The sequence below is a fragment of the Amborella trichopoda genome, chromosome 5 (genome assembly GCF_054954075.1).
Source record: "Amborella trichopoda isolate Santa Cruz 75 chromosome 5, AtrichopodaSantaCruz75HAP2 v2.0, whole genome shotgun sequence".
Taxonomy (NCBI): domain Eukaryota; kingdom Viridiplantae; phylum Streptophyta; class Magnoliopsida; order Amborellales; family Amborellaceae; genus Amborella; species Amborella trichopoda.
In genome coordinates this window covers 43988934-44005335 of record NC_142340.1, presented here as the reverse complement: position 1 = coordinate 44005335, position 16402 = coordinate 43988934, and the positions used below count along the sequence as shown (strand labels likewise).

Below are 16402 nucleotides of genomic sequence, written 5' to 3'. Positions count from 1 at the left end.
ATTCCGTGCTGACCCAATATTTTTTAAATAATTGATTTAGACAATTTGGAATTATTATATGATTTCAATTTGGTTCATGCTTTTGGGACACGACAAAAATTGACATAGACAGAGATGGAAAGATACGTAATTCAAATTTTAGGACCCTGAGAACTGTTTAGGGCACCCCTATAGATCAAGTTTTAGAGCACCCAAAAAAGATAGACAGAGAGACCAACTTTAATTCATAAGATGGGGTTTGTATAACATATCAATATTAAATAGTTACGGCATTAAAAGTTGTATTTTTGGTACCAAAACACTTATCATGGCCACAAAGTCTATTTTTCACTCTCAATATGAAATTGAAAGCTCAAAAAATGGCACAAATCTACCTGATCTATGAACACTAAAAAATCTTGAAAATAAACGGTCTAAATAATGTGTTACAAGGTACAATATTTTCAAGACTTGAAATTTATTTTTTCTTTATATCCATGTATATCGAGATCAAGATGATCGTTTGGAGAATTTTCTGATGACAACAAATTTTTTCATTAAGTTTTTGAGATGCACCTTCCTTCTACAATATAAAGTTGGCATCTTATTATATAAACTTTTTCCTTCTATTTTTTTGAATACCCAAAGAGAGAGGAAGAGAGATACTTTAAGTGGTTCATTTTTTAGGACACCATGAATGAGAGAGAGAGAGTACTTTTGGGTGCCCTAATAATTGAACCAATTCACATCTCTTTAAACAAGCAAATGCAACAGTAGAAGCCCCACAAAAGCAAGCTTTCTCTTTACCCCAATATTGTTAGTTTAATTCAATACAGGGGCCCCTTCAATACCTTTTTAAGTACCTTAAATTTCTCCCACGCCATATAATAAACCATCAAAGTTGAGTTTATTACTCTCTCTCTCTAAAAAAAATGCCTCTCTCTCTCTAAACTATTGAAGTGGGCAAAGTGGGTTTCCAATTCCCCCACACCATTATAACAATCAAAGTTGATTTTATTATTCATTCTCTCTCTCTAAAGCCATCAAGGCTTCCTCTGTCTCTCTCATAACGCCATCAAGGCCTCCTCTCTCTCTCTAGAAGCCATTAAGGCCTCCTCTGTCTCTCTCTCTAAAAGCCATTAAGGCCTCCTCTGTCTCTCTCTAAAAGCCATCAAGGCTCCTCTGTCTCTCTAAAGGCCTCTCTCTCTCTCTCTCTCTCTCTAAAAAGTAAAAACTAAAAACTATCAAAGCAGGGGTTTGCTCTCTCTCTCTCTCTCTAAAAAGTAAAAACTAAAAACTATCAAAGCAGCCAAGTCGGTTTGTTCTCTCTCTCTAAAAAGTAGTAACTATCAAAGCCGCCAAGTGGGTTTGCTCTCTCTCTCTAAAAAGTAGAAACTATCAAAGCAGCCAAGTGGGTTTGCTTTCTCTCTCTCTCTCTCTTAAATTCGTCCCTTTTGTTTCTCAAAGTTTTCATAACATTCGGGCCCTTCCATTTCGTTCTCTTCATTATCAAGGCGTTATTACTACTCTTTCTCTCTCTTTATTTCTCTCTCTCTAGAGTCGTATGATCAATTCATGGGCGACCAGCGCCCCCATGTTTTGAGGGTTTGGTGAAACGACGGTGGCGTCAGCTCTGGCCAGCCGTTGATATCTTTCCTTCCACACAAATGAACGGTTGGATCTGATCTTGATCCGTGAGGTGCGTTACAATCAACGATCACAATCCAGTCTCAATTTGGAGCCATTCTTTTCATTTTATTTCCAAATTTTTGCGGCCCAAAATTTACTCGGTGCTTTTTTTTTCTGCAATTTTTTCCGCATTTAATGCAAAAAAAAATAAGCTTTTCTCTTATTGTTTATTTATTTATTCGTGTCAAATATGCACAACATGAATAGACGAAGATAATGAATGCATTATATATAATACAATGAAATTATTGTTATGGTTATTGTGATTACTGATTAATGGGAAAATAATGTGGAAAACCCAGTTTTTATATAATTAAGGTTCAATAGAAAAGCGTATTTTTCGAGAAATCATGGGGTTTTTTTTTTTTTTTTAATTTATGGTATTTTATGGGTAAATAACATAATGTAAATTTTTTAATAATATCATGAAAATATGTAGTAGATTTTTGAGTAATTTCCTGGAAAGATGTATTATTTTTGAGTTTGTATTCCGAATTTTCAGAAATTTTTTCTAAGTATATTGAAAAAGCGCCCAAAGACATTAAACTTCTGAGAATTATTTTGCTCTTCAATAAAAAAAATTGATTTATATTTTCAAGGCGTTTATTGTAAGTTTTTTTTTTGATATTTTTCCATCAGTTACACGACTTTTATTTTGAATTGGATTATTTGTACCGGGTCCATGTCTCTTAGACCAATTTAGGCTAGTGAGTCTGCATTCTTTTTTATAAAGCGTTCATTTTTTTTTGGGAAAATGATGAATGGGGTTTTCACGTCCTCTTTATTTTTTACATTTAATTGCACTTAGGATCATGATTTTTGCCAAATACAATGATGGACTTTTAGATATTTGAGAAGATTCATAGAAATTTGGTCTGTTTAAGATAAATCAACAGGCTTTTAGGTTTTTCCTTTTATAATTATCGGAAAATTGATTTTTTATTGGTAAAATTAATGGTTTTCTCTGTTGTATTTAAGTTCATCTGGAAAAGCATTTTTTACAATGCTGGGTTTTTTAATGTTTGACAAAAGTGGTGGAAATAGGTCACTGATTTTTCATTTCATCAGTGTTTCAAGATTTATTTTGGCGTAATTTTGTGGTATCTTACTTTTCGTTTCATTAAGTAGCTTTCAGTTCATCTCTCTCCCTTTATCCTCTTTGGGCTTGTATACCTATTTAAGTGTAAGTCTATTTTCAGGAAAAAAACATTAATTTAGTAAATTTCCATTAATATTTATTAGGATGAAGTTTCCAGTCAAATCTTCATCTGCTAGCACTTTCGGTAACGAAAATCTCTATTATGGATCTAAATCAATTTCCAACACCAATAATAAAATATGGTACAGATCTTGTAAATATATGAACCCTTAATTTTAGGGTGAAATAGATGGTCTAGATAATTTGTTACAATATACATAATTTTTAGAGCTTAAAATCTTTTTTTTCACAATTAATATGTTCAAGCCCAGATGATCCATATGAAGATTATAATTTTTGATGAATTATGAGGATAAGTTTTAATTATTTTGACAGGGCTGCAGCCTTATTAAACCATTTCCTATTGTTTGTAGATACAAATTATTCCCAATTTTTGTGCTGAGGAAACTCTGGTTAATTGTAGCATCATCGGAATCATATGGTGGCCCCGGACTAAAAGAGATTAAAGAAGTTAGCACAAAATACAAGAGAGAGCAAAAACATGGGAAAAATAATAATTGAAAAAGACATTCTTTTTCCTGGTACCCATGTAGAGAGAGAAACTTCTTGTCCTGTTTCTTGTTTGACGGATAGAGCCCATTTCAACAGTAGTCCAGAGAGAGACTCTTTTGTGCTGTTTTTACTGGGTGAATAGGGAATGGATTGAGAGAGTCCTTTTTTGTCTTTTTAATACTCGGTTTAATAGGAACTGGAGAGAGAGAGATCTTTTTGTGCTGTTTTCTACTACTGTGTGTGAGAGAGAGAGATGTGCTGTTGTTACTGATGAATAGGAACTTGATTAAACCAGAAGTCCCATTTGCTTGTCATTTCTTGAAAGAGACATTTGGTTAACCAGTTACATGGCCAGTACCCATCTTTTCTCCATGTTTTCCCGTTTTACTGATATGCTATGGTTATTGTAACAGCCGCCCTCTCTAAATCATCCCCCTTGAAGAACTGCTCGGTCCCATACCACAAAAGGAAAAGGAACGCCCAAAAAAGCAAGCAGAGGAGAAAGAAAGGGGAAAAAAGCTGCCTTTTTTATTGGGAACCCTATAGAGAGAGAGAGACTGCACCCCCATTCTTCTTATGTGAGGCATCTAGAGAGGGAGAAAGAGAAAACCCACATCCCCATATTCTGATTTGAAGCTACCAGAGAGACAGACAGATCCATATTCTTACTTGAGGCAAACAGAGGAGAGAGAGAAACACCTCCCCATAATTCTATTAGAGAGAGAGAGGCGCATCGCGTAATCCTATTAGAGAGAGAGAGAGCCCACATCCTACCCTCTTAATAGGATCTGATGTAAGAATCTGATGTTATTAGCAGTGGAAAGTGGTTTCTTTTCCTCCTCTGCTTTCTCATATAGCAAGGGCCTGGCCATCTTCTTCTTGGGTAAACACCATAGCGAAAACCAACAAGACAACAAGTCCAAACAACAGATGAGAGTGCTCCCTTTGAGCCACCAAGCCTATCACCTCGTTCAAGACATTAATAGACCCCTGGCTTCTTCTTCTGTAAAATCCCGGGCTCGAGGGTGTGCCTCCTTTATATGCTTTGGTCGATCATCTTCGAGACCCGAAGGCCCTTCTCTCCCAAGAGTAGAGCCAGTTCACCAACAAGATGCCTCACAATCGGATTGTGCTGCCTCTTCTAATGATAATAATAGTAGGAAGGTGTTTCTCAAGAGTAGTTTGAAGAGGCCGCCTGGTAATACTAATGATGATTCTTTGGTTCAATCAGTGGGTGGAGATATAGTAGAGGCCCAAGATGGGAAGGCCAACACAATCCCCAGTTCTACAGCTAAACGGAAAGTTCAGTGGACTGATACTTTTGGAAAGGAGCTTACCGAGATCAAGGAATTTGAACCCAGGTGCTTGAATGTTTCTATTATGTGGAAATCCTTAACATTTTGATAGATTTTTGTTAAACGTATGTATTTTGGCACCTTAATTCATTAGGGGTTTTATGAATCATGAGATTTGGAACTTGCATGTCAAAGAATTTTGAGTATGTGTGGTTTTTGTGATACTTCTATTTGGTATATTGCCTGGTTTATTATGGTTTTGACAGTTTCATTGGGTTCAGGAATAGTATGTTGAAATATTTTGATTACTTACTCTTTTTGTTGAAAGTGGTATTCATTTCTGGTTTAGTTCAACTACTGCAAGGTTTGCAATTCATTTCTTTCAATTTGTTTGTCGAGGAATCTCAGTTTTAACCAAGATGTTTTTAACTAAATGATTGTGACTGATGAAACTTGGGAATCCTATTTCATTGATTCACCTGGTTTCATACTTGATGGTTTGAATATCATGCGATTGGAAACATTGGATGTGAAGGATTTGATTGTGATGGCTATCTTGTTTGGAATGAGGAGGAAGTGAGATATGTATTGTATATTTATCTTATTGTAGTTGTTTATGACATATGTATCTACGTTTTCATTTAGTTTTTTCTTTCAATCAATTTTGTTTTGGTCAATGCTTTGCATCTAGTTTTGCAATCATTATTTCAAGCTTCAATTTTAGCATGCTGGATTTTGTTTCATATTTTGTTTACTCTCGCAAATTCATGGTAAGTCCATTTGCATATTGAGGAGATTAAGTTTGCAAAGTTAAAGCTAAATTTCAGCATGATGACTAATGTATGTAATGGGTTTTCATCATATGACTTTTTGGTTAAAACAATGGACAGCAAGGTGTTTAGTACTTGTCTCTTTTTACTTGTTTTTCTATCTTTTTTTTTCCGGTCATGGGATCGGGAAGCACAAGCTAGAGATATTTGAATATGGTGGCTTTAGCTATTTAGTGCCTTGAAATTCACTTGGAATAAATCTGTTGCATGGAATATGCTTTGAATAACTCTCATGCATGAGGGTAGGAATGGGCATTCTTTTGAAGAATTGGTGGATTCACCAGCTTCTTAAGTTTTCAACTTATTCAAAGAGGAGAGTCAACAACACCTTCCGGCTGATTGTATTTGTGCTTAGTAGGATTTAGGTGCGAGACTGAAAGATGAATTTGATGGATCATGCTCTGTTTTGGGAGATAAAGTCTCAGAAATATGCATGGAATTTCTAGTGCCCAGATGCTTCCTATAACACCTTTTTGTGGCCTAAATATGTATGCATGCTTGCTATTGAAGGCTGGTAAACATTTGTATAAGAGTGTCTGTTTGAAATGCTGAAAAGTGAAGAAATCTTAAGAAAATATGGCACTAAGAAAAAGAAGGATTTGAGTAAATGGTTTGTTTAGCAACAAGAGAGGATCATCATTGCCTCAGGCATGGCTCTTTTGGATCCTAAGACTGAATGCAATTCACCAAAAACAACAATTGTGCCATAAATCCATCAAGATTATTGTTCTATGTCCAAAATGTGCCAAGCTTGATAGAAAATCCTACTCCTTCAAACACAAAAGTAGTTTATATTTGTTTATTATAGTTTACATGTATTTTTTATTTATTTTGATGATTAAACCAAATCAATTTTGATGTTTTAATGCTTTGTCATTTTTAGGTCTTCATTTTTCTGTAAAGGGTAGTGCATAATCTTCTAAAAAATCGGGTCACAACTTTTCAGCTTCAATTTCATCAATTTTTTTTTTTTTGGGAGGGGAATGTAAGTTTACCCTAATATATTGGCTTACTCTTTAATGGGTCATGACCATCAGTTGAAATGATTAGCGATAAGAGTGGAACACTCCTTTAGGTTCCTCTCCTGTTCTAGCCAATCCCAATCTCTCTATGCCATCCATCATTTTATTGGATAGCCATGACCATAACATACAACGAGTTTTCGTAATCCAGGACTATAAATTGTACTTTTCCTTCAATAGATTAATACGTACAAATTTGTTTTGTTGGTCAGAATAGGATATGCAAAATTTGAATCATTGGGCAAATAAACACATTTTGACATTCCATAAAGGGGTTTTCTGAAAATTTTTTCTTTTTGGGTGAGTCAGTGGGGAGAGGGGCCCTGCCCTTGGTAGCAATTGAGCCTAGGACGTAGTGTTGCAAATCGTGAACCGCTAACCAATTAACTCTGACCTCTTTTCGTAAGTTTTCTGAATCTTTGTTACACTAGCAACCCGTTTTTCATATATTTCTCTTTTTTGACACTTGAAAATATGGAAGTTATAGATCCTTTGTTTTGATATGTATGTGAAACCGATCTTTTTCAGTTTTGGTTTCTTGCTAATTTTTGAAGATACTGTCCAGGGTTTTGGTATCATACAGATGAATTGCTAAAATATTTTGTGGTATAAATGTTAACCCCTTCCATTGAGGAAAATTTTTGGCCTTTCAATTTTTAGGAATTTATAGAGGTATGGTGCCCTTTCTCCTTTATATTAATCGCAACTTCTATTTATAGGAAGTGACCGTTTGTTTTTTATGTTATTGCTTGTCAATATTGCCTTTCTTCCACTTGTATATTACTCTCTTTTTATCTTTAGCATCATGGCAACTCTTCCAGTACCTTTGCAGGCATGTGCATAATGCCACACATGTTTATGAAGCTGTCTTTGTGTTTTTCTGATGTTATTTAGGGGTTTTTAGGAGAAGCTATGGAAGATTTTTTTTTAAGAGAAAAGATATGTGCGATTGAAGATTTTTACAAAAGCTATCCCATCCCACTTGACAAAGTCAGAGGGGCAATAAGACCATTGACCCTGTAGCAGAACAAGTGGTTTTAGAAAGGGGAAATATTTGAATTTTTAATAATCCATGTTTGATGGTTTTGTTAGGTGTGTATACAGTGGTCGTGCAGGACGAAATGCACATGTGTTCTCATGGGACCATCTGACTTTTTCTCATTTCAAAAGCTGCATAGTTGACCTTAATCCACTGATATTTGGCGGCAACCAGCCATGGACTTCCATATTTCCACCTACGTTCCGGATGACATAATGAAACACGTATGGATAGTAATTAAAAACATGAATGGCATATCTCTGACAGTGAAATGACCATACGGGTGGAAATGAGTTTGTGGAGTGAGGAGGAGAGAGAGCGGTGCGGGTGCTGGTAAGGAGGGAGGATGGGGAATTAGTGAGAGAAGTGAAGGTGTAGACACCGAAAGGCTCTTGTGTTTTGGAAGGTGAGCAACAGATGTGGAGAGGGAGGAGAGGTCTCTATGATTTTGGAAAGAGAAGGTTCTATGGTTTTGGAAACCGACAGAGTATGACCAGCAAGGGAGGGATGGAGAAGAGAGATTTGCTTTCAAATGGATGATTTCTTTGGCAAGGAGTTGCAGCAATCGATCTTGTCATTGACATGGTTATCGTAAAGCTTGGAGGTGTCCATGTCCTCTGTTGTGGATCCCATTCTCCAAGAACTGCTTCGTTGGCTATTTCTCTGACTTCAGCTACGCAAGGACAAATAGACCTTTTAGGTAAAATCAATGATGCTCCTTTGCCCTGGAATTGGAAATGAATTTTATCATGTTGTCTTATTTTTACCTTGTCTTGTGGCTTGAGCCCCTGCCTGTATTTCTCTTGGAGAACTCATTGTCCTTCTCCCTCCTCCACTGTGGCTCCAACCTGTGCCACTGCAAGTACCATCAATGCCTGCACCTTCCATTTAGATTCGATTAGGGGCTTCTCTTGGCATGGATATTACTGCATGTGATGGTGTTCTCTCTTTTCCTATGTTTTTTACTTCATTTCTCTCTCTACTTCCTTTGTTATCTAAAGGAGGGTTGCCTCTTCTTCTTCCTCTCTCAGTCTTCTTCCCTTGGTTCTCTGGGGGTGGCAATTGGAGGAATAGACACCTATACGAGCAATTTGATGTGTTTGTGGAACTTTTGAGTGGCAGAGAGAGATAAAGAGTGGAATGGCCCTTTTATGTGGAAGAAAGCAGTGGTTTTGTTCTCTCGCAAATTCAGAAGTGTTAGAGCAATTTGATTTGTTTGTGGAACTTTTGAGCGGCAGAGAGAGATATAGAGTGGAATGGCCCTTTTATGAGGCAGAAAGTAGTGCTTTTGTTCTTTCACAAATTCAGAAGGGTTATTTCTTTCTTTTCGGTCATAGGAGAGGTGGGCCTTGGGTGACACAGGAGGAAGCCAGTGATTTATAGGAAGGAAGAGGGTATGGAGGGGGAGAAGGAGAGAGGAAGGAGATGGCCGGCGGCTTTTAGGAGTTTCTGGCTAATTGAAAACTGTATTACGGAGCCAATGCTTTTGCCAAAGGGGCAATGTGGTCTTGTTGCCCCTCTCTCTCTATCACGTGGGCTACGATTGTTCTTCTTTAAATCTTCAAATGGAGAGATCTTTTCTCGTAAAAGCAAACATCTCCAATAGCTATTTGCCTACTCTCTTAAAAAACCTTTTATTAACAATGTAAAAGCACTCTTACACATCTTTTCATGCACATCTTAATCAGGGTGTGTGGGCAGATGTGTATGTGTGTGTAAGCAATGCATACACATCTACACATACACATGCACACATATGTAAGCAGCAACTCATGTCTCTGCATGTATTGTGTGTGTGTGCATGAGTGGTTGTTACTAAACCTTGTATGGTGATGATTGTGGAGGGCGAAATTCTTTTGAGGGCACATATGAAGGAAAAGAGAAGAGTTCTTGGAAAGGGATGAGGGATGGTGCCAAGAGAAGCTACCAATATTATTTTCATTGTTTTCAGTTTTGCTTTTTTTAGAATCCACGACTTCTAAGTTGTTATGCCACATTCCACAAATATGCAAGTTTTATGCCTGGAGTTCAGAGGTAGGAACGAGTCTATAAGTTAGCCAAGAACCAGGGATGAATGAGTCCTGACAGTTTACGAAGTGGTGACATAATGGGTGACCTGAACCTCCTTGTTAACATTGATGACAGGAAACAGCAAAACCTTTAAGCCTCTTACTATCTCTTGGATTTCCTCCTAGGTATAAACAAGTCCTAGGGAAAAGCAAAGTCTTTGCAGACCACCTTACAACATTCAACGGGGTCTCCTCTATTGTCAATTGACCTAAAAATGATATCCTTAAATCCTTGAAAAATTGAAAACTAAAAACAAGAGCATGATATTCCACTGGATGCTGGCCGTGTTGCCCCGACTGATGAAAACTAACAAGTACTTTGTCCAACCCATTCAACTTTGGCAAAAGAAAATTTCTAGTACCTGTGTAGGCTTCTAAATTATAAAGATTTCATTCTCCACTCCTGTAACTCCTCGCATTACAGTTTCCCGACCATGATGGAGGTGGATAAGGATTCAGCATCATTGCACTGCCGAAACTATAAAAGAAACAAGTGCTTTGATCCCCTTCCAGGTGCCACTTCAACTCTGTTTTGTATTCCATCTGATCTGTTCTCTAATAATTATATCATGAAAATATGTATTTTCCACTCCAAGGTAATAAAATGGACCATAGTGTCAAAAGCAACCATGCTAGTGATTCGTTATCTTGTATTGGGAGGTCTTGAGCTACTCTTTGCTCTTGGGGGGCAATTGTGCTGCAGATTTGTGCAAGCTAAGAAGATTGGATCAAAGCTCATACCTTTCCTTGAAAAGGGATCTTATTGGATGTGGGATTGTCTTTGGTTTGGAAGATGGAGAGCAAGCGAAAGACATATTCTACCAAATTTGTGGAAGGGAGGATCCAAAGAGGCTTATCGTGGGATTATCCTTGTTCTGTAGCGTCATCCAAAAAATTTTAAAAAATCCAAAATATCAAGATGTTGAAGAAATCCAGAAAGAAACCCTAAACCCAGAGAGCTTGAGGGATCCCTGGAATAGGCTGGAGTTGAAAGCCACTTGGGCTGATACTAGAGTATTGGCTTTAGTGTGGTTTTTGTTATATCTGGTTCTATGTCTTGTTTATGTTAGTGGATGTCCTTGCTCTTATCTTTTCTATTGTATGTTTTCTTTAGTGAATCTTTCTTAAAGCTTAAGTGGAAAATAGTAAATTTCCATAAAATTCTAAGATGCTCAAATATGATTCTTACCAGTATTATCCCAGCACTCCATATGGGGCCTGGTGTCGCAACACATGTTGATACTTGGAGATGTGGGTGGATGTCATTGCCCTTATGTTTCCTATTTTATGTTTTCTTTAGTGAGTTTTCTTGAAATTTAAGAGGGAAATAATAAATTGCCGTAAAAATCAAAGATGCTCAAATATGATACTGACCAGTGTTACCCCAACTCTCTGTGTGGGGCCTGGTGTCGATACTTGGACACACGATGATACGCGGGGATGCTGCAGTGATATAAAAAGCTAAATATTGCTCACATGTGGGCTTGAACTTGGGACATCATGTGTGGGGAGCAGGAGAGCCTCCCACTGCCACTTCTTCTCACATGTAATAAAAGGATTAATTTTTTATATATAAAGTCATACTTGTATGAACGTGTCTTGCCGCGATAGTTTTTTAGATCGAAGTATTAGACGTTTCGAGACGTACAAGATGCAACACTCGTATTAGTGCCCATGTAATACAGATACTAAAACAGGCGCTGATACAATGAGTGGGGTCCAGGACAGATACAGAAATGAGTGTCCTATCCAGCTTCAATGATGCACATATATTATAGATTATCTGTGTGTGTTCGTGCGCGCGCCCATTTGTCTGCAATTTCATCTTACATCTTCTTTTTAACTTCTATTAAAAAATTATTTGGTAGAAGCATCCTAGGAGTACCTGTATCAGTATCAATGGATCTATTGTTTCGTTCCTGGTGCGTTAAACCTATATGAGTTTTTGGATGCCTTAGCTTAAGGAAAGGACATAAAAAGAAAAACTAAGATTTTGATTGTCTGACTTCTCTATGAAGCACATCTTCGGGTATTCCTTGCTTACTAATTAAGAAAGAGAGTGAAAAAGAACGGGAGGTTATTTGCTATCCCTGGTTGTATGACTTGTGCACTCTCTCTCTCTCTCTCTCATGCCTGCATATTTATATATGCATCCTTGATATATGCATGCTATTGTTTCACACTTTCATATTCACACTTGTGCACATGCTGGCCTTATAATTCTTGCATGTACATGGTGACATCCATTGATTGGATTTTCCCAAATGCATGGCAAACTTCCATGGATGCTTGCATGTACACGTTCCCTCACATGCAGATAGAGCCCATTGTCCCTGTACACATGCATATGGAAAGGTGTGCATGGACTATGTGCTAAAGGCCCATTTATTTTATGATATTATTACTTGACAGTGAGGCTGGGGCATCGGATGATGAAAGTGATGGAGAGGGGCGCCATGGATGTGCATGTGCCATTCAGTGATTTGGGCTAATGGATTTCTTTGCACCAACCAGTTCTCTCTTCTCAAGTAAGTCTTGAAACTTTCAAATCTGTAAAATTAGAAAGGAAGGGTTGGCTTTTTAAATTTTCTCTTTAATTTCTTTGTTAACTGTGAGTTGAATTCCTATGATGTTTCCCAGTTGAAATCTGTACCCTTCCTTGCATTTTCAAGGAGAGATTACCACGAAGGAGAGAGAAGGGATGGGATCTCGAGGATTTTGGTACGAGCCCATGTTTTTTACTGATTTGTCTGCAAATTTGTGCTCTGGGATTCTCAGTTTTGGATTGATCAATCCAGGCTTTTCTTATTCTTTTCACAGTGTATGATTTGATTATGCAGCTTCTCCAGTGTATGATTCCTCTTTTCTCTCATTGTTTCAACCCAAATGCTTGAATCCCATTAATACTGTTATTTTAAGAGTGTTAGTGGGTTCTCTCTCTTTCTTGAGAGTGTTTGTAGAGTCTCATGGAGATTGATATTCCATAGCAAGGTAAGCATAGAGTGAGCCCACCTTCTGGTCTCCATTTTTTATAATTTTACTTAAATTTTTTGTGGAAAATGCGGTAATGTCTGCTTAAATGACGACAAGATTCTGGGATTCACTCAAATATTGGCTGGCCTTCTGTCGAGATTTGAAGGAAATTTGCAAACTGTTTTCTGAAATATTCTTTATATGATTTAAAAATGTCGGATCCTGTTGTTTGAAACCGAAAATCAGTCCTTGATAACTGGGATTTGTCTAATCTGTGTCCCAAGCTCTCTCTCTCTCTCTCTCTCTCTCTCTCTCTCTCAGAGTTGTTCCACTGAATTTGGTTCTTACTAAATATGGATTTGATCAGTTACTGAGCATCAATGAAAGGCTTTATGGGATGGTTTTTATCAAATGATCTTTATGGGGTGCTATCATAAAGAATGAACGTGTTTCTTACAATAGCCCATACTCCTTGTTTTCAGGAGAAGTTATTTGGCCATCTTTAGGGTGCCGGTGCCATGTGGGTTGGGTCATGGGGAACAACTACCAGTTGGGGTCCTGCATTTACTAATTGATCATTTTCTATAAGATGGTAGTACTGATATTTCAAGATCTTTTTTGGTTCTAAGAGAGAGAGAGAATGAGAGAAAGGTGTGTGTGTGAGAGTGAATTTTGAACTATACATCAGTGTTAGAAAGAATGACTTGGGCCATCGAATTGGTGAGTTGCACGTTCTGAATCGGTCTGTTGAACCGATCTTTTATTTGGACTGGTTTGGCCAAAAGACAAAAAAAAGCTCAAAGATGAAGGGAAAGAAAGAAAGCGAAGGATGGTTCTTTCAAGAACTGATTGCAAATTGGTTGGGTTTATTTGTCTTTTTTTTTTCTTTTTTTTTTTGTGATATGTTTACAGTCGGAATGGGGAGCTTAAATGGCAAAGCCCTAGATTTCTAGAAACATATGTCTCGCTGTAATGGCGGATTTTCATATGAGAGGTCCAGTCCTAGCTCATCTCTGCAACAGGTAACACTCGAAGAACCTCATAGAAAAAAGTTGGAGAGATGGCCAGCAAAAACGTCGCCTTTGTCTGAAAGTTTATCAATAATGATCAAATTTTTCTTCAATTTGTCATTTGTCATAAATCAGTCAAAATAGATGATTTCAATACACAAAACCGTGGATTTCAGTTCCACACTTTTCATGAAATTTTCGAGGATGGCCAAACTGCATATTGTAGAAATGGGGGCTTGGAGATAAATATAATTTGATCATAATTTGTAGTGAATATATAATCTATGGAAAAACATAATTGAAAATTAAAAATAATAATTATATTAAAAAAAACATTTGAATAGTTAGTTATACTTGTTTTTAGATGGATCATTATGAACATGGAAAAAAAAATTGAAAATTAGAAATAATAATTATATTAAAAAAACATTTGAGCAGTTAGTTAATTACACTTGTTTTTAGATGGACTACCTATTTGCATCAATCTTTACTATGGATGTTTTATACTTCTGGATTGTAAATTGTAAAAATGTAGTCTAGCCCGCATGAAACAATTTTCGAATTTTCAATATTTATACGGTACAAGTAATGCTAGAGAGAGAAAGATTGAGGCAGACAGCACTAACATATGGAGCAAACAGACCAATTTTGGAGACAAAGGGTTTGATTCAGCTCTTTTTCAATGGAACAGAAAAGGAAAAAGTTTATATAAGGTTATCACTTTTAAATGTAGAATTAAGGTGTACTTCTAAAATCCTTTGAAAATGGTTGTGTTGATGTTGAAAAAATATCTAATTGATCATCTTGACATTGCGATATCTAGATAAGGGTGACAATGGGTCACGAAAAAATATTATGGGACTCGAGCCCGACCCAAAAATCAACATATGTATATATTTAAATGTATTTCACAAATTGGGATCCAAAAAAATATTATGGAAAAAAAATATTATGGAACCTAGACCCAAACCCAGACTTGAATAGTGCTTGGTCCAAGATTTGGACCTGGACTGATCCACTAGGTCTAATTTTTTGACCCATACCTTGACCAGGGTCGGTTTCCGATCCATTGCCACCCTTATATATAGATATGGTGAAAAAAAGAGCTTTCATGTCCTAAAAATAGTGCATTTTGCAATACATTATGTAGACCGTCTATTTTCAAGATTTTGATGTGGTTATAGATATCCACATAATTTCACTCATTGTTTTAGTTTAAAATTTCATAATTAGATATAAAAATCGATTTTTATCTTATCCTAATAATTTTCAACACCAAATTTACATAGCGTGGCAAAGTTTGGAGGTGCACCTTAATTTGATTATTTAAGGTTGCAACATTGTGCACGCTATGCCCAACCAAAAGTGTTATTTCTTTTATAGAATTGTATACAATGAGACTATTTACCTTTGGAATAGGGAAGCCACAATTATTTACAACTATCCGATGTAAAATCTGATAGCTTAGGTGTGTTACAAAGTTCGAGAAAAATTCTTTTGGACTTTGAGCTTGGTCAATAAAATAAATGCAACCACCCAATTTCACATCCAATGGTCAAACTTTATTGTGACCACCTTGTACCAAAAGTAAATAGTCTCATTATATACTTTCCCTTGTTTTATTCGTGCAATTTTGGGTAAAAACTAAGTACACTTTGGCCCCGAGCTAACTTCATGATTTTCTAAAGAAAAGTATATTAATTTATTTTTTTTATAAGGAAGTCACAATCATCTTTGGTCATTGGGATGCCAAATTCAGTAGCTGAGAGTGTACCTTTGATTGGGCTCAAAGTTAAAAAAGAATTTTTTTCAAGTCTTGTGACACACCTCAAGCCATCGCATTTCTTATCGAATGGCTATGGCTGCTTGTAACAAATGTAAATTGTCTTATACATACAATCCTATTTTTAAATCATAGGAAATAAATATAAATGGAATTATTGTCCTAGCGATATATGTGCCTTGGTTAAACATTTCTGAGTTTAGGTTAGACTTGGACATGGCCTAGACTTGGGTCTAGTCCAAGTCAATTGGACCCGACTCTGATTGACTAGGTCGGGTCAGGTCTGATTTTGAAATAAAAATATACAAAAAAAATGTTATATATTTTATAATATATATTCATTAAATATATATATGCATCTTACACTTATATACCAAGTCGACACCGACTTCAACCTGACTTGACATGAGAGGGTCCAAGTTGGACCTGGACCCTAAACCCACCTGGGTTGGGTCTAAGTCAAGTCTACCCTTACGCATATGTTAGAATTACGGACCACTTTTTGATAAGTTCAATGGATTGCTACCTTTCAATTAATAAGAGACACTGGTGTTTCAAAACCCCAATTGGTGGGTTGGATTGTATTGGTATAGGAATATATTCCCCTTATTTCTTTCTAAAAGGAGATAGAGATGGACCTCCCTTTTAAGAGGTTATGAATAGACTTGTAAATATGGTTGTTCTTCCTTGGCCCATATATAAAAAGGAATACGTAACAAGTTATTTGATGCTCTTGGTTAGTTTTACCAAAGCAATCTCTCTTGGGCCATTTTGGGCATACACCTCTCTTAGGCCCACATTCGGGCGGACTCTTCTTGGTGTATCAGAAATACAGGATGCCTTCTTTTGTGGAGAAGAAGAAGAATAAGAGAGATAAAGTTATCTTTCTCTTTGAGAGAAGAATAAGAGATAAAATTATCCTTCTTTGAAGAGAAAAGAAGAAGAGAGAGTTATCCGTCTTCTTAGAGATAAGAAGAAAATGAAAGGGAGACAATGATCATC

General features: G+C 36.6%; 1 protein-coding gene across 2 annotated transcripts; it reads left to right on the top strand.

The window, feature by feature from the left end:
• Positions 1-1548: 1548 nt before the first annotated feature.
• LOC18432048 (Low affinity potassium transport system protein) lies at positions 1549-13730 on the top strand. Of its 2 annotated transcripts, XR_002280567.2 has the most exons (5): positions 1549-1678; positions 3793-4740; positions 12047-12162; positions 12275-12355; positions 13090-13730. XR_002280567.2 is itself a non-coding variant. In XM_006842158.4 (4 exons), the coding sequence occupies exons 2-3, from the start codon at positions 4184-4186 to the stop codon at positions 12114-12116; spliced, it is 627 nt and encodes a 208-aa protein (XP_006842221.1). In that variant the 5' UTR covers positions 1549-1678; positions 3793-4183; the 3' UTR covers positions 12117-12162; positions 12275-12415. The 2 variants fall into 2 exon arrangements, 1 of the variants encoding a protein (XP_006842221.1); XM_006842158.4 differs by lacking the exon at positions 13090-13730 and having other exon boundaries at positions 12275-12415.
• The last annotated feature ends 2672 nt before the right edge of the window (positions 13731-16402 follow it).